Raw genomic sequence first — 18,414 nt, 5'->3', positions numbered from 1 at the left:
CAGTCCTCTAAGACCTCACCTGGTCCAGTGTCACCCCTTCCTCCTCACGCAATTACACAGTTTCTGTCCTATTTTATCCACTTTGTCTCAAATCAGAGCTCTCCGGTGAACAAAGCTAGAGCAACAAATGATAGATTTAGTGGAAAAACGCATGGCAATAGGATGCAGGCCACCTGCACTGATTCCTGCCTTGGTTGTGTCCTGAGTGTGTCACTTGGGCCTGCTGAGCTACAGCTTCCCTATCTCCAAAGCAGGGTGGCAATATTTTATGAGGTAGTAGTACGTCATGCGGCTGCCACCAGATTTCTTTGAGACCCACATTAATTCAAACAGTAAAAGTGGAAGAGTGTCATCTGTACTGCTGAGTAATCTGGGTTTAAATAGCCCTTTTGATTCAATCTGAAAGTGGAGTAGTGTCTAATGAAAGAGGTGGAAAAAAGAGGACATGCTGCCCTCAAGAGGTGTCTGTCTGTAACACCATGATTAAAAAAAAAAAAAAAAAAAAAAAAAAAAAAAGGCATTTTGGCATTTTGGGGAAATGCCAGGTAGCAATGTGAGAAACCACTAACTCAGCCAGGAATGCCCTTGTGCTAGGAGGGGGGCAGAACAGAAATGGATGCATTACTCTCTGCATAAATATTTTGTCAGTTTAGCACAAGGAGCAACACCACATGGAATAACAAATGAATTTCTACAGAGCAAAGCCTTTTAAGCTTCATGCTGTAAGATGATCCTCAGGAAAATTGTGCTAGTTGGCAACAGCTAGGTTAAATGAGGACTTTTTCCCTCCAAGGGAAAATCCTGATCATCAAAAAATGGGTAATTTTCTACTTCTGCCATGGGTTCAAGCAATCACCTTCTACAGCTGAAAGGAAAGGAAGCAAAAGGCTGATGCAGAGTTTGCTCTGCTCTGCTTTGTGGTTATTTTTTCTTGTTCTGGGCTTCCCCCGATTTTGTGCTATAAAAGAAGCTATTTGCACTCCATCCATTGTCTCATCACTGACTAGTCCTCAAGTTTCTCTCAGATTTGATCCACTCTTGCTAGCTGATCATATATATGGAATTTTTCCTGAAATAGGTCCCAGATTTGCTCCAAGATTTCTATCTCATTCTCTTTAAATGGATGAACAGATTTGCTTTGGTGAAGTGTCAGTCAGCGTGCTATGTTCTACAAACAATACCTAATAAATCAAAGATCTCAAGAAAGTCTTGTTGGTTTGGCACAAATGGATGAAATTGTCCTGGAGAAGCTTACAGCTGCTGGGAACACAAGGTTTCAGTAAACATATTGTCTTGTGGAGACCTTCCCAGCCAGTGGGCTCCCAGCCAATGAGAATAGTAACTTTTTTCTCCCTTGTTTGCTTAGCTTTCATACTTATTTATTGATTATTCTTCGGGAGCTTTCCACTCAAAGGGCCTCAAAGAGCTCTATAAATGTTCTACAGAAGGATTTGCTTTGGCCATTGGTCAAAAGCAACCATGTCTGGGGTGGCAAGCACCATTACACAACAGGTTAAATCAGGAGATTGAAATACACGTATGCAAGATGAAAATGCAGTTGTAGTGAAGGGAAGGAGGCTTTAATGAGAGCAAAATTCAGAGATAAATTTCCTTCGGGAGCTCTTGCGAATGTGTCTGAGGCTGTTTAATGACCCTATTTAGGCAGAAGATTACTTTTTTTACCTCTCACTTGGAAGACCGTCCTTACAGGAACTCAGAGAGCCCGTATGTGGTAAACAACTAGCATTCACTCTCATATAAGATCTACTGAAAGCAGCAGCAGGCATAATATGGAAATAAGCTGTGTTAGTGTATGGACTTTCAGAGAAGGTGGCCCACTTTCATCAGCACAACACTAGGATGGTCACCAGGAAGATCAACATCATAGTACGCCAGGTAAAACCTGCAATGCCTCTATCTGCTATAGAATCACAGAATTGCACAGAATCGATAAGGTTGGAAGGGACCTCTGGAGATCATCTAGTCCAACCTCCCTGCTCAAGCACGGTCACCTAGAGCATGCTAGACGGGGCTGCATCCAGGAGGGCCTTGAATCTCTCCAGAGAAGGGACTCCACAACCTCTCTGGGCAACCTGGTCCAGGGCTCCATCACTCTCATGTGGGAAGAAATTCCCCCTCACTGTCAGGCAGAACTGCCTGTGCTTCAATTTCTGCCCAGTTCCTCTTGTCCTGTCACACGGGACAACTGAAAAGAGTTTGTCCCCGTCCCCTTGACATCCTCCCTTCAGGTACTTGTACACATTGAGAAGATCCCCCTCAGGCTTCTCTTCCCGAGGCTGGAGGCCCAGCTCTCGCAGCCGTTCCTCATAGGGCAGATGCTCCAGCCCTCTGATCATCTTCGTAGCCCTACGCTGGTCTCTCTCCAGTAGCTCCATGTGTGTCTTGTCCTGGGGAGCCCAGAACTGGATGCAGGACTCGAGATGAGCCCTTGCCAGGGCTGAGTAGAGGGGCAGGATCACCTCCCTCCACCTGCTGGCAACACTCTTCCTAATGCACCCCAGGAGACCATTGGCCTTCCTGGCCACAAGGACACATTGCTGGCTTGTAGTCAACTCGTCATCCCCCAGCACTCCCAGGTCTTTCTCTGCAGGGCTGCTTTCCTGTAGATCAGACCCCAGTCTGTACTGATGTATGGAGTTATTTTTCCCTAGTGTAGGACCCTGCACTTGCCCTTGTTGAACCTAAGGACGTTCCTCTCCACCCAGCTCTCCAGCCTGTCCAGGTCTCTCTGAATGGCAGCACAGCCCTCAGGTGTGTCAGCCACTCCTCCCAGCTTGGTATCATCAGCAAACCTGCTGAGGAGGCACTCTGTCCCCTCATGCAGGTCATTGATGAAGAAGTAGAACAGGATGGGATCCAGTACTGAGCCCTGGGGGATGCCACTAGCCACAGGCCTCCAGCTGGACTCCACGCCACTGATGATGACCCTCTGAGCTCTGCCTTTCAGCCAGTTCTCAATCCACCTCACTGTCCATTCGTCTAACCCACACTTGCTGAGCTTCTCTAGGAGGATGTTATGGGAGACAGTGTCAAAAGTCTTGCTGAAGTCAAGGGACACAACGTCCACTGCTCTCCCCTCATCTACTCAGCCAGTCATCCCATCATAGAAGCCTATCAGATTGGTTAAGCAGGATTTCCCCTTGGTAAATCCATGCTGACTACTCCTGATCACCTTAACCCCAGCACACACACTTTAGTGAGTATTGATGCAGCCTTTTCATATAACCCCCTTTGAAACTCTGAGGAAAAAATCTGTGAAAATACTATTCCTTATCCGAGGATGATTAATCTTCCTCCTTTCTTCTTTTTTTTTTCTTTTCTTTACTTTCTTTTCTTTTCCTTTTTTTTTGTGGTCTACCTTTTGTCTATTTTTCTGGTTAAATTTATCTGTTTAACTATCTCTGCTCACTTAATCACCTCCAGTAATAATGTACATTGGATAATGTGTAGTGCAATATATATGATGTGAAAATGATAAAAATAAAATAATAAACCAAATAGAAAATATAATGCAATAAGAATGTATAATGTACATAGCCTCTTTCATTCCAGAGTGTATTTAATAACTTTTCCTGGGGTCTTTGTTTTACACCTGATCCAAAGCAGCACATCATTTTGCCAGCTGTGATGTGGTGGTGTGTAGAGGGCAAAGTGATACCTTGACAAGCTCTAAGCAAGCAGAATGCAAGTAGTCCCTCAGTTTATGCTTACATGCAGTCCTTGCAAAGCCAAAAGCTCAGGTGCTTAATAGGGATGTGTCCCCGCGTAAAACACACTCGAGCCTCACAACCTTAGTCTCAAATGCCATTTCCAGCAGGCCTTTTGAAAGAGCCTCATCCCAAACTGTCTTGGCTGGATTCTGTCTCAGTTGGGAAACCTGGTAAGATCACGGCCTGACTTCATGTGACAGCAATTCTCTTTTACCCCATTAAAATACATAATACATCAAGAAGTGGCTCTTGTTCGTTCCCAGCCGAGCGTGTTTTGTGAGGTTCTTTCAACATTTATTGAACCTGTTAAACTTTTCCTGGTTAAATTATTTCTTTCATGACAGCAGTGATGAGGTAATATGTCCTTTGGAGGGCAGGTTTTATAACCTTTTGCCACTTGACCCCTCCAACTCTTTTACATAGTAAGCTTTTGTTAGGATTCTTCAACAAGCTAATTCAAACAAATCCAAAACTAACTGGCAGCTCTCTCACAAGAATAAACATGATGAAATACCTCTTCCAGAGGAAAAAAAGTCAGGTTCATATACTCACATTACACTATTAACCTGTGGGTGATTCCCTGAAGCAAAACTGAATGCTATATCCCTAAAGTTTGTCAATCTGAGACTCAGAGGTTTGGGATTCTCTGAAAATAAGGAGAAAAGCAACAGATTTAAAATGCAGCGCACACACACAAAAAAATCAAGTTTGCTATTAAAGAAAAACTTTCTAGCAGTGAGGATAGTTAAGGGCATTGGGATAAATTATTGCAGGTTTGTAAGAAACAGCAACCCAGCATTTCAGCATTTTGGTGTTTGCGGTGCAGAATATTCTGGCTGATGAACTGAATTGCACCGTACTCATATTGTAGTGGCCATTCAGCAAATCTCATCCCAAGGCAACATGACTTGATGACCCTCAACTCAACATAAGCTTGATCAAAAAAAAACCCATTGAAAATTCTGAAAGCTCCTCTGTTGACTTCAGTGGATTTGAGATCAGCCTATCTTCAGACAAACATTTTTCTCAAGTTACCCAGAAAAAACAATAAAACAAACAACACCCCTTCCCCCATGCCACAGTGTTTTAGTATGTTCCAGGCTTCAAAGAAATAATACACATATGGTTTTACAGCAACATGGTTTAAAGCAATAAGTGTTTTCCCAGAAATGAGGTTTGTTTTATGGGCTGTTACTCTGTGTTTTGCAATTGTGCTGTGAAAACTCAGATGGGGGGAGAACCAAGGTGCCAAACACTGAAATGCACACAGTGAAAAGACATTCTCTGCCTAAAAGAATTTACAAAGAAATTCTTCTTGAACAACTTAGTATTGTAAAGGCTGATGCAGGATCATCTTTTTCTGAGACAGTGCTGCTATTCTCGTTCATAAGTCCACTTCATTTAAAAACATGCTTGTGAGCAGGAAAGAGAAGTTTTTCCGTGAAAATAATAGATGTTGTCCAACCTCAAGCACCAGTAATCCTGTTTCCTGTCCTCCATGGAAATGGTCTAATAGTTATGAGCTGCCGAGATTGGAGTTTAATGTGGTTTAAGGTGGTTTATACACCTTCACACAGTTTCATTGTTTTTCTGAACCTCTCCATGTAGACTGCTACTTTTCTAGTACTATCTCCTTTCCTAATGGCTTTTCATTTGATGTTCACTGACATACACTGCTGTTAATTCAAAAGCATGTCAGAACAGAATGATTTGATCTTTACTTTGCCTCTCACTGTGAGCATTTGTGATATGCATAGGGGTGACTAGAAGGTCTTAGGTAGCTGCAAGGGTCTTACAGCAGTTTAAAATAACCACTGGAGAGAGTGCAAAAGTCTTTTCTTCCGTTAAATGAGACGAGATGCTGGAAAGAAACTCATTGCCTTCTAGGGGAGCATCTACTTGCAGGCTCATGGCTTCGTACCATGCTCCCATCAGCTTGTCATTGGATCCAACTCCGGCTCCTCACACCATTCAGCTGAAGCAGTAAGTCTAAGCACCAGCCAGATGTCTCGCTGGATGCTTCTGAAGCAGGTCACTGGTCCTCAGAAGTGAAAGAGAACAATCAGAAACTCTGCAGACACTCTCCCTTTGACCTCCTCTTCGCATAACTGTGTATCTTTCTTCCTCTAGAAATACAAATATTCATAGATACTTTAGGTGCAAGGTATGGTGGGCTGCAGTTCTCTTAACACCTTGGTATATTCTCATTCTTTGCAGCATTCATCTTTTCTTCCTCCTGCAAATGCCCCTTGCATCTTCCAAAGAACGCCACATGTTAACTAACACTAGATTGCATTTCCGTCAGTAACTTTTTGCCTAGTCCCTAACTATGAGATCAGGACCTGAACGGGCACAGAGAACAATGGCATTAGCAACAATCAGGGCTTGATAAAACTTGCAAATACACTGTTTTGTGCTTATGCAAGTAACAGCTGTGAAAAGGAGCTGGGAAATATCTCAATAAACGCTCTTGTCATTATCGCACAGAACCTGAGTGTTTTTCATATTTCCAACCAAACAGGTACTGACAGAGCTGCAGAGGATCTGATTTTCATATATTTTCCATGGGCACACATTGATGTGCTTGTTTCCTTTGCTTAGGTGGACAAGCAGCTGTATGAACAAAACAAGCGTTTGAGAGAATATGGTGTACAAATGGCTAATGAGGTACTTAGCTTCTGCACATGGAAACATTTCATCCATCAGTGAAACGTGTTTGCTCACCTGAGGGATGTTGCGATGATCTGATTCCCCACAGCAGTGGCAGATGCATACCTGACACAGACCATGGCTGAAGCAGGAGTTACAGTTAACCACAAGGTCATTCCCTCCTTTCTTATTTCACAAAACTTCTAGCATCACAGCACTTGCAAAAAGGCTATCAAATCTTAATAGTGCCCTGCTGTATCTCTCCTCTACATTACACTTAAAAAGATGCTCTTCCTGGTGTCTCAAATTTAGTGCCACCAAGCAAAAAAGAGCTTTGACATACCAGTGCTTTAAGAAATAACGCACAATAATTTCTTTCTAATAAGCACTGCTAACAGTGTTCACAGTGGTGCTTCATTCAGTTTTTTGAGATGTAAAATATGCTTTGTTCTGCAAGATGATTTAACCCATTTTGTAAAAAACGCTTCTAAAAATTCTGTTAATACTAATTTTAATTCTTTTCTGGCCTTGTTTTCCAAAAAATGTCAGGAATAAATAGTTTCTGACTCCCTGTAAGAATGAAGTGAGTAGCTGATTGTGTGAATTTAGCTCTTATATGACCACAAAGACATGTATGCTCAGCATAATTTATTTACATTTTTCCTCAGAAATCAGATGACAATTGTGACTTTCTTTTCCTCGTATCCTACTGGATTCACTTGAACAGCACCGAAGACAGACAAGTAATGGCCCTGGGAGTGCTGCATATATCTCTGTACTTGCTGTAGCTGCAGGAATTTCACCTTTTACGATAGAAACGGACTGAGGAACATCCTCAGGAATGTAGTAAAGGTGATTCTGGGATCTTCAAAACTACGCAGACGGATAATGCTGGCCTTTTTATGCAGCTGAAATTTCAAATGGCAACTGCCCAGGGCACTGCACAGGATCTACGTGATGCCAAGTATACAGCTGGGATCTGCAGTACTGCTCCAACATTATTATTGCTGAAAGACTGTTAATATGTGAACCATAAAGGAAGCCATAGCACTCCCCAGGTGACATTTGCAAGCCTTCCAGTTAAAATAATCCAGCAATCTTTAATAATCAGCAAATCAATAATTTTAAGCCCAAAAGGAATGATAGTTTTGTTCGAACTCACATGTATTACAGATTATTTAACTTCCCTCCATTATTTTTCATGTTGAATGGTCACATAACCTATGCAAGGGTCGGACTTAACTTCTCAAATGTGACAAAATTCGATGAAAATCAAACGTAAAACTGAAACCTCCTCCTTGGTCTGCCCTGTGAACAACTCAGTACCACCAGACATATGGCACTGTGTATACACAGCATTTTGCAATGCTCTTGCAACATACTCCTTGTCACACTAAGACAACAAAAGAGAAAGTTAAGTCTGAAATTAGGAATATGAGGCCAAAACCTAACATAGTATGAATTGGAAAACTGCATAGGCTTCTTTGGGGGTTACAATAGTTACACTGCTTTAAAATCATTAATAAATTAACCCCGGAATTTCTGATTTTGAGTCATATTTGAGTTTCCCTCTGGGGAAGATTTGCTCTTTACTACCTGAATTATGGATTAAATGGTTATGTTAAGCAATAAATTAAATTCGATCTCCATATACAGCTCATGCTAACTGCTATACTCAAATAACCTCATAATTTTACTTTTTTAAACAGCATCAGTATTTCAAGAAAGTTTTGAGATAGTCGTCTACCACTGTGTAACAGGAAAAATGGGAAAGCCCTCTTGTTGCGCCACCGCCTTATAGTTTTTCTAAAGTGCTTACTGCAGTACAGTACGAACTTCGAATTCACAAAATCAGCATAAATTGGTCACAGAACAGTCGCATATTAGTTTACAGAGTAGAGAAAGCACTTAAGTGACTACCATCATACCAAGTGATTAATTTTCTTTGTGCAACATTGATCATGTTTCATTGTTTGTGTAGTGAACCCATTACAGTGCCATAGCATTTACGCTGACACAGAGGGGCATTAGCTTTCTGTTGTGAATCCAATTTTCTGTTCACTTCTATATTAATCAAACTGAAAACAACTATGGTAGATGACACTTCATCCCACGATTGATTTTTTTTTCCTTTAATTCTTTGATGTTTTGGGCAAACAAGCAGTGGTATATTCACATTGTTTCGCTGAGTTGCTTTTAGTGACTTGTCTCAGAATAATTCCCTCCTTAGTGATGTTAAATATAATTTTAAGCTAGAATTAGTATTGCTCACCGGAGGAAGCACACCTAAATGGCTTTGAAGCCATAAAGCATTACCAAATCCCTTGATTTTATGATCATTTGGGGGATTCTAAGTGCATTTTTAACTCATCAATTTCTGGAATAAAGACTGGGCAAAGAATCCCAAGTTTCACTCTAGAAAGCAAGTTTCCTGTCTCCAGCACGAAGGTGAGAAGTTCAAAATCAAGAACCACGTGCATTCAAATGAATCAGAAACCAGGAGGGGAACCAAACAGATCTACCACAGATGCAAAATTCTTACTTTTAAGCCTCTTGTTCTAGGCAACAGAAGTGGCTCAGAAGTGAGACCGCTTGGCAGTAGTGGGCACTTTCCTATTGAAAATACTAAAAAGATTCCCTTTTTTCCCGAGAATTAAAAAAAAAAAAAAAAAAAAAAGGCTGCACCAGTTCCCAGGAAAAAAACATGAAGAAAAAAAAAGGCCGTTAATTCGAAATAACTTTCACTCCCAATAACTTCGTGCCCCTAACTGGAGACAGGGTGACCACCAAACTGCAAAGAAGCTGGCTTTTCACTCATTTTTTTTTCGTTATTACTCTGCTTTTTTGTTCAACGCGGTAAACCCAAAGCAGAAAGGCTTCCGCGCAGAGCTGCGTGGTGCGGCCCAGGCACGGGGCAGGCTAGCGCGGGGTGAACGCAGCGACGACGGCCTTTTTCAGGGGCCATTCCGTGTCGTGGGGAGGGGGATGCTGCTGCTGCCTGCCGCCGACACGGCGCTGGACCCCCGAGGCGCGGGGGTCACCACAGCGCCGAGGTCCCGCAGGCCGCGCCAGGCCGCGCCTCGGTTGCCATGGCGACAGCGCCCCCCCCTTCCCCGCCCCCTTTCCCCGCCCGCACCCGCCAGCACAGTATTTTCGTCCCGTCACGTGATAAAAACAGCTCCCCCACGTGACGGGAGGGCAAGCCGCGTCAATCACGGCAGCCGCCATCCAATCATCGGCCGCTGCTTCGGGCGCCGCCCCACCTTCCGGAAGTCGGCGCACCAATCGGCGCCGGGCCCCGTTCCAACGGTTTGACAGAGGCCGCGGAGAGGGAAAGTGATGGGCGTCCCGCGCTGCCAATAGCGACTCAGCGACGCGGCCTGCAGCCCCGCCTTGGCCGGGAGCGAGCCAATGAGCGGGCGCGCGGCGCCTCCGCGGCCCGTGCGCGCCCGCCCCCGCCCCCCCAGCACTGCGGTAATATGGCTCCGTAGCGAGCGGCCTCGCGTCGGTGCTGCTGCCGCCATTAACCCCTGGGTGCCCGGCGGCAGCGGCGGCGGGACGGGGTGCTCATGCGCAGCCGCTGCCCGGCCGGTGCCCCGCCGCGAGGATGAGCTCGGCCGCCGGCCCCGCCGCTTTGCCTCCGGGCTCCGCCACCCGGGCCTTGCATGTGGAGCTGCCCTCGCAGCAGGTACGGGCGGCCCCGAGGCGGCCCCGGCCTGTGGCCGCGGCTCAGGCCACCGCGGGGGTGAGGGGGGGATTGGAGAGGGGGTCTCGGTGGGGTGTGGGGCCGTGTGAGAGCCCGGGTGTGGGGGTCTCTGTGTGGCCGTGTGGGGGGACGGGGGGTTTCTCCGGAGTGTGGGGCCCCGTGAGGGTTTGGGAGGGGCTCTCTGTGGGGTGTGGGGCCCCGTGAGGGGCCGGGGGGGCTCTCTGTGGGATGTGGGGCCCCGTGAGGGGCCGGGCAGGGGGTCTCTGTGGGATGTGGGGGTCACATGAGGGGGCTGGGGGGGTCTTGCTAAAGTGTGGGGGTGGTGTGTGGGGATGGGCAAGGGGGGAGTCTTGTTGGAGGGGCCACACGAGGGGACGAGGAGGGTCTTGCTGAGATGTGGGGCTGTTTGTGGAGGTGTGTGTGGAGGTCCTTGCTGGGATGAGGGGTGAGAGAGGGGGCTCAATGAGGTATGGAGATGGTCGAGGTGAAGGAACAGTCCTTGAGGCCACGCAGGGAAGGTCCCTGATGCAGTGGGGGTTGAGCACCATTCTCTTGGGCTGGTGGGGAAGAGGGGAGGGTGAGGACCCCCTTACGTGGGCAGCAGGCTTGTCCCCTCTCCCTGTCAGAGAGAGTTGGGGGTAATTTTCCTTGAGGATGGCTTTCCTTTCCCAGAGAAGCTGTTGCCATGCCATAGAGTTACTGTGTGTAAATTCAGTCTGGGAGATGCGACATTTCTCCCTCTTAGGGATAAGTTGACTTTAAGCTTAGGTAACTCTGAGGAGGCTGGAGCAGCTGGGGGCCCCACTTCTCTGCTGTATCTGCTGTTGGGGTGGGGAGAGATGAATTAGGATAAAACCTGCGGCGTATTCTAAAAGGTAGCAAAATGTTCCCTCCCTATCACATCCTTCCTTTGGATAACTCTGTTTTTCCTGTTTACTGATATTTAGCTTCTGGTTTACTGGGCAACTGTTCCGCTTACATGAATGTTTTAATTTTGGAGAGTATTAGGAACAAGGTTAAGTGAGGTAGTCTAGGCTCTGCATATGGAGTTTAGCAATCTGTATCAGACTTGGTCTGTGCCCTTTCCCCTCTTGAATGCGGTGCCTTTTTACTGTAATGTTCTAGTCAAGTTAAACAGTGGTGGGGAATAGTTACTTAGCAAAGACATGCTTTTCTTCTGATATACCATAAGATATGAGCCTGCACCTGAAGTCTTGGTTCATTGCCTCGGTGCAATTGGTGTTGTTACGAAGTAGACAAGTGCTCTGAATTACTTCTACTCACGTCCAGGTATAAGAATGAAGAACTGACATGGAAAATAGGTGTAAACTTGGAGCAAAGAGATAACTGGTCCTTGGATAAGTTAGTCTTACCAGACAATTACTTAGGGGCAGAAGGGGGAATGGAGATGGCTCCTGGCCATGAGAACAGTGGAAGTATTGACCTGAATTTCAGAGTAAGTGTTCATTCTAAAATGTGAGACAATTTATGTTAATGAACATAAACGTAAGTAGTAGATTGGATAAACTTTACAGAGATGTGTGGATTGTTCAGGCGATGAAGTATGGCCTTTTCCCTACTGAGCAATTTGATTTTCAGTCTGTTCAAAGCTTGTGCAAGACATAAGTGAATGCTGCAAATAACAGTTGTTGTTAGTCATTATATTTTATTTGTGAAAGGGGGACCAAAAAACATGACACTTTTTACAGGAGCAGAAACTTTTATAGGAGTTTATAGGAGCAGAAACTGAATCATTGGTTACAGGATATTCTAGTCAAGTAAATATTTAGTTATGTAGGGTGCTTGTATGTTTGCTGCAGAAATGTTAACTGTAGCAAGGGTAAGCCCATGATAGTCTAGATTTGTTTTGCTGTGCGCTCTACAAGTGTAAGGACTATATGCTGAAGTATCTGCTATGTCAGTGTTTGCAGTTAAGCTCTGAAACTACAGTCCAATATGTTGATTACAAATCATCACATTTTGCTCTATTGCCTGAGCTTTAAGTCTTCTACTGAATTGTGAAAATCTCACCTTCAAGGGGCTGTCATCCTGTAGATGTTTTACTTTCCTCAAAAACTGCAGAGAGTATCAGTAAAAGCATTAAAGCTTAGGAGTCTACTCCTAGATCTTACCTTTCTCAATTTTTTATACTCTTTCTTATGGAAATGAGAAATAAAATGGAAAAGTCAGTCTGGTTTATATACTACTTGTATAATGCAAGAATCTAGTTGATCTGTGTGTGGTGCTACATCATGCAAGGTAATTGTTTTCTACCTGATAGCACAAAACTCAGCTCAATGATTTGTTTTAGTAGGCAATTTCCTTTAGAACACCCAGTGCTGCATTTTTTTTTGACTATAAAGATGAAAGTAGTGATCTGAGTCATGGTTATAAATTTCTTAAAAGAACAAATTCTCAAATGTGAATTTAAGGTGAGTGCTTTTAGTGACTGAAGTCCTAAAAGTATAACTTAAGCTTAGTCTAAATTTAATTGTGCCAGTGAAATTCAATGAATAGCAAACAAAGTGCCTGTTACTGACATAGTTGCAACAGTGAAAAGCCATGTGAGAATCCTAAAATAGTTGTGGTTGGAGGGGACTTCTGGAGATCATCTGCTCCATGCTCAAGCAGGATCGGCTACAGCAGATTGCCTAGGACTGTGTCCAGTTGAATTTTGAGCATCTCCAAGGATGGAAATGCCACAGCTTCTTTGGGCAACCTATTCCAGGTCCAATGTTCAACAGCTCTCAAGGTGAAAGTGTTTTATTATATTCAGGTAGAATTTTCCATGTTTCAGTTTGTGTCTACTGCATCTCTTCCTAAATCTTTTGCTGGTATGACCACACTTATATTGGTCTTTATGACTAACCTATCCCCTAACTTGTTCGTTGTTGGCAGGGTGACCAGGCTTAATGCCTTTTGCAGCTGCATCTTATACTTTAAGGAGAGGAGTTAAGGATATATTTATAAAGAAATGAATCTAGTTAATCCTGATTTATATCCCTAAGTAATTGTGGCAGAATGTCATTTTCTTTTGCTACAAGAGTGGGTCTAATAGAGCTGAAAATGTCTCTTGAAACAGCTGCATCTTAAAAGCAGATTCTCTAGTATTATCTCTTGTTAGTTGCTGTACGCAATGAAAGCCAAGTGTGTCATGATAACTTATCTTATTGATATGTAAAAGTTCAAAACAAACTTTTCAGTCCTGTCATTATAAGCAACTGAAATAAAGGGTGGTGGTGGGGAATCTTTCTGGCTCTTACATTCTAACTGGAAAGATTTGAACAAAAAATGCATTGAGGGCCAGTCACACTGCAGTCAAATGATCTGTTGAATGTTACTGTGCTAACTGCTGTTCAAAATAGGTGTAATATGTAGTTATCTAAAGATAAGGAATCCCCTTTTTATGGATTCCGGCACCAGTGCTTCAAGTATGTAAACTTATTCTTTCTCATGCTGAAATTGATATGCTTTTACTATCAATTTCAACATTAGAGAGAGGTGAAGCTTTTAATGAACTGAGATAGTATTTGAAGACCTACAAGCTTGGACTTGAACTGCATATACTATTGTGTATGAGCAGCTGTGCTGATGTGCAGTTTGTAGTGAGTGATTAGGGAGTTGTACATTTTTTTTCCTTCTTACTTTTTTAACAACTTCCAATAAAGGGCAGTTTGGATCAGCATGGATTGACAGTTGACTGGTGGGCAGGATCTGGCCTGCGGGATGCTTTTTGTCTGGATAACTCTTTTCTTGAAAAAGAGGGGACAAGTTGTTTACACAGCAAATGCAGCCTGAACGTCCGAGTTACTACTTGTCCATCTTCAAATGCTGGTGACCAGTGATGGTGGTGGCAGCAGTTATCACTGATATGGTGTATATACACTGTTACTGAGAGGAACTGAGAAAAACAGCTGTCTGCTTTTGGGCAATGGCTTGTGGTTTGGGATATCCAGTCAGGTCCAGGCTCTGGACCATATCTCTTGTCTAGGTTGTTAACAAGGACATAAATAAGCTACAGATAATGTTGGAACTTGCTTCTTTTTTGTGGGGGGAGGGGTGAGAAGGTGGATTGGGAAAGGTTCCCTCAGAAGTAAGGGCTGGAACTATTTTAGAAAATGATAGGAATGTCCCCTGCTACTGTAATGTCATAGATCACAGAAGAAAAGCAAGCAGAACCCAATATGAATTCCAGTATAGTAACTGAATGCTAAGTCATGTGTATAACAGCTTAGTGCTTCTGAGACTTAGTTGGATGGTTGTAAAGTGGTATTTTAATAGCTCATGATTTAACTGTGTACCAACAGTAGGAGGAAAGCTCAGCAGCCATTTTAATCTCTGCCATCTGTATGTGCTAGTTATAAGCTAAAAAGTTAAGTCTGCTCATGTTCCTGTGTTTCATGTTCCTACTGGCCTGATCAATGATCAGCAGCAAAGAGTTTTCAGAAGAAAGCTATCTATGACTTACAGAATTGCACAGAATCGGTAAGGTTGGAAGGGACCTCTGGAGACCATCTAGTCCAACCTCCCTGCTCAGCAGGGTCACCTAGAGCATGTTAGACAGGGTTGCATCCAGGCGGGCTTTGAATTATCTACAGAGAAGGAGACTCCACAACTTCCCTGGGCAACCTGGTCGAGTGGTCCGTCACTCTCACAGGGAAGAAGTTCTCCCTCACCTTCAGGCAGAACTTCCTGTGGTTCAGTTTTTGCCCTTTGCCTCTTTTCACTGGTGCCCAGTGACAGGACAAGAGTCTGGCCCCATCCTCTTGACACCCTCCCTTTGGGTATTTATAGACACTGAGAAGATCCCCCGTCTCCTCTTCTCCAGGCCAAAGAGGCCCCGCTCTTGTAGCCGTTTCTTATAGGGCAGGTGCTCCAGCCCTCTGATCACCTCTGTAGTCCTATGCTGGACTCTCTCCAGTAGCTCCATGTCTCTGTTGTAGTGGGGAGCCCAGAACTGGACGCAGTACTCAAGATGAGGCCTCCCCAGGGCTGAGGAGAGGGGCAGGATCACCTCCCTCCACCTGCTGGCAACACTCTGCCTAATGCACCCCAGGAGATCATTGGCCTTCCTGGCCACAAGGGCACATTGGTGGCTTGTAGTCAACTTGTCATCCACCAGCACTCCCAGGTCCTTCTCTGCAGAGCTGCCCTTCACAAGGGCAGCCCCCAGCTTGCACTGATGCCTAGGGTTATTTTTCCCTAGGTGCAGGACCCTGCACTTGCCCTCATTGAACCTCATGATGCTACTCATGAAGTTCAATACTTACTCCCAAGTTATAGGGCAAGATGATATATGATGTTTAGACTGTGCAAAAGGCTTAGTCCTAAAATGAGACTGCAGGACACTTCTATCACTAAGAATACGTACTCTTCATCCAGGAAACAGTTTGGCTTCTAGAGCTGTATTATTGATATCCTGGTGTATGCAACTTTCTGTTCTCTGTTCTGTTCTGTACTCTGGCCTGAGTAATGGCAGGTGTGTGTTGGGTGGGAAACCTAGATATTTTAAATACGAGGGGATACTATGGGAGCTGCATGCAGAGCTAGCTCTTTTCTATCAGAGGTTTTATTTTCATCTCAGTGCTGTCAGCCAGATGTCAGCATGTTCTCTGTAGTGATGTCGTGGGTTTGTAGGATGTATTAGCTAAACACTAATTGTGTGTACTGCATAGAAGGGGAGGGGGAGGTAGAAGATAAGCCCTGGTGAATATGGACTCGCTGTTAAGAAGGGGAGGTGTGTAGTGTGTATCATTACCCAGTATCTTTCAGCTCATTTTGCAGGCATTTTGTCAGTTGGTACAAGCCTCTGCAGTGAGGAGCAGTGATGAGTTCTCAGCCACAAAGGTCGGAAGCAGGTGTTTAAGGCAGCGTGTAAGAACAGAGCAAACATTTTCCCCAAAATATTCTCTGTTCTCCATTTGCTTTCAGACTGGATTTTATAAGAGGCTACTGTGCAGAACCACCTGGAGTTTGGAATTCATTAGCCCAAAAGCAATGCTTTACAAATCTGGTTCCTGTGGCTTCCACAGTAGCTTAACTCTGAGTGTTTTAGCCACCATAGAATGGGAGGCAGGCTTGCAATAAGCACAAGGGGCCTCAACTGGCTCCGTAACGAGCCATCTGAGACTTCCTTACTCTCGAAACTGCAGCAAAGTGCACAGCATCAGATTTGTTCCTACTCGCTACCGGTGCAGGCTTCTCAGGCCAGATACAGGCTGGTTTCATGAAAAACCTGGCTGCTAGAAATGCCCACATGCAAAACTAGCATGCTCCCAGGATATGTTTGCACCCTTTTCACCATGACTTGAAAGCAGTTGGTTAACCCTATCCTAAGCCTGTTTGACAGGGTAGGGTTCTTGAATTTGTAGTACTGAAGATGAAAATATTATTTAGGAATTGAAAAACTTCTGTCAGATAAAGGAAATTGTGGAACAGATCCTGAAGTGGTGAGAAGAAAGTCCCCAAAATCTACTTTGAGCATGAAACCACATTGTAATACTTACCATCTGCAAACTTGGATTGCCTATAATAGAAAGGCATTGCATTCAGAAACTGCAAAGGTCCTTTCTGGTCCTATAATTTTCTTCTGTGGTCTTTCCTTTAGAGAATTTGAATGATGATGAAGATATGAATGTCTTATCAATGACTATGGTATTAGAGTGATTGTTCTGTAAAATTTCCTGTACAAGAAATCTTTTAGTTGAGCTACATCGAAAGCTTGTGCATGCTAAGAATTCAAGAGTCTTTTGAGCTTTTGAGATTATATTAAACCTGCAGTTATTAAACACTCCTCAGAAATTTGCTGTTTGAACCCAGGATGCAGAGGAATGGAAATTATGAGTGAATAAACTTTAAAGGAAAAGAAGCTTTTCTTCTGCCTTCTACAAATAAAAGTACTTTTGGATTCCTCGACTAAATTGAGTCACATATTGGATTGTTACTTTCAAGTGATGAAATCAATCCAATACCAAATAGGTAAATGTTTTGCTGCTTGACACAACCTAAGTGACAGAAGTGGAATAATGTGAAAACAGACTGACTCTTAAATATTTTACTTCCTCTTTCCTACTAAATATGTTAGGGGAAATCTGAATAGCAGAAAGTGTCATACTTGAATAATGCTTTCACTTCTCTTTGACATGCATAGTCTTTTAAATACTGAGCTGTGAGGGAAACACTGCTTAGGTAAAACAGCAAGAAAGAAAACTCATTGTCCATGTCGTGATCACGTAACAGCAGTTTCTGCAGCTGTATCAGTATCCAGCATTTGATATAGATGAATCACAGTTAGGAGGAGATGCAGTTGTTAAAGTTACTGTAAAACTCTAATGGTAGCCCAGAATGTCTGCTCTTATCTGAGGCTGGGTTTTTCTCCTCTGCAGTGCATTTTCCTTTTTATCTAAGAAATGCAAGCATATTTTGCAAACTCAATCATCTGTAGAGGTATTATGTAGAGGCTGTTTTGTTAGAAAATTGTAGCAATTCATTTTTTTTTTTGATGCTTTTGTCAAGGGGTATATCAAGAGTTCAGGCAATATTCTCAGTTGGGTGGTGGTAATGTCTTGATACTTGGTAGCTAAAGACTCATGTTGTCTATGAAGAGAAGCTTGCAAATCTGCCGTTGATTTGTTGTCCAAGGGAATGATTAACTTTCATATGTTTCAGGTTATTAATCAGCATATGCTTGCTGTATGTGTAACGTGGTGTGTATTTCAAATGAAGCGACTCTTTAAGGTCCAAAGTACCTTTGCTTTAATTTTGTTGATGCTTGATTCCATAAAGCTCTGTTTACTTTTTCCTTCTGACCATCTTGTTTTCCATTACTTAGTGTGCCCAGGTCATTTTTACTGCTAATATGTATAGCTAATGTTCTGTTGTCCGAGGTGACATTAAGAGGTTTAAAACTTTTAAATGTGTTATTAATGAGGTGGGATTTGCACCCATGTTCTCTCTTCTAACCCACGGCATGCTTCCGCTCTTGTATCAGAGAAATGGTTGTGCTTTTGTTTGTTCATATGCAGGGGAGTAAATCTTTATTTAGACAAATTAAGAGAAAAATTTTCTTTAGTAGACAGAGGCAGTATTTCTGGCTTCTTAAAGTTTCCATTAAAGGTAGAAATACCATATATTTAGTTTCTTATTTATAACGTTTTATAAGAATACCTTGCAAGATGGGCTTTGTCTGGCTAATGGTCGTTGCCTGTAGGTTTTTTCTTAATCTGTTTAGAACAATTTTTTAGGGTGTGCTGACAGGTTTTATTCTTCAGAATTCTGTTGTGTTGGCCAGCTCGCTTGCTCTTGTCACTCTTTGAATGTTACAATGAC

General features: G+C 43.5%; 1 protein-coding gene across 2 annotated transcripts in view; it reads left to right on the top strand.

Annotated features, from left to right (window-relative positions):
* Positions 1 to 9,864: 9,864 nt before the first annotated feature.
* The window catches only part of UVRAG (UV radiation resistance associated), a 97,183-nt gene continuing 88,633 nt past the window's right edge, over positions 9,865 to 18,414 (top strand). For both annotated transcript variants that reach the window (XM_062567451.1, XM_062567450.1), the window contains exon 1: positions 9,865 to 10,068. In XM_062567451.1, the coding sequence (XP_062423435.1) occupies positions 9,988 to 10,068 (81 nt within the window). In that variant the 5' untranslated portion in view covers positions 9,865 to 9,987. The remainder of the gene's footprint in view (positions 10,069 to 18,414) is intronic.

The sequence above is a fragment of the Rhea pennata genome, chromosome 1 (assembly GCF_028389875.1).
Source record: "Rhea pennata isolate bPtePen1 chromosome 1, bPtePen1.pri, whole genome shotgun sequence".
NCBI classification, from domain to species: Eukaryota; Metazoa; Chordata; class Aves; order Rheiformes; family Rheidae; genus Rhea; species Rhea pennata.
Note: the sequence above shows the minus strand (reverse complement) of the source record. Positions and strands in the feature narration are given on the sequence as shown.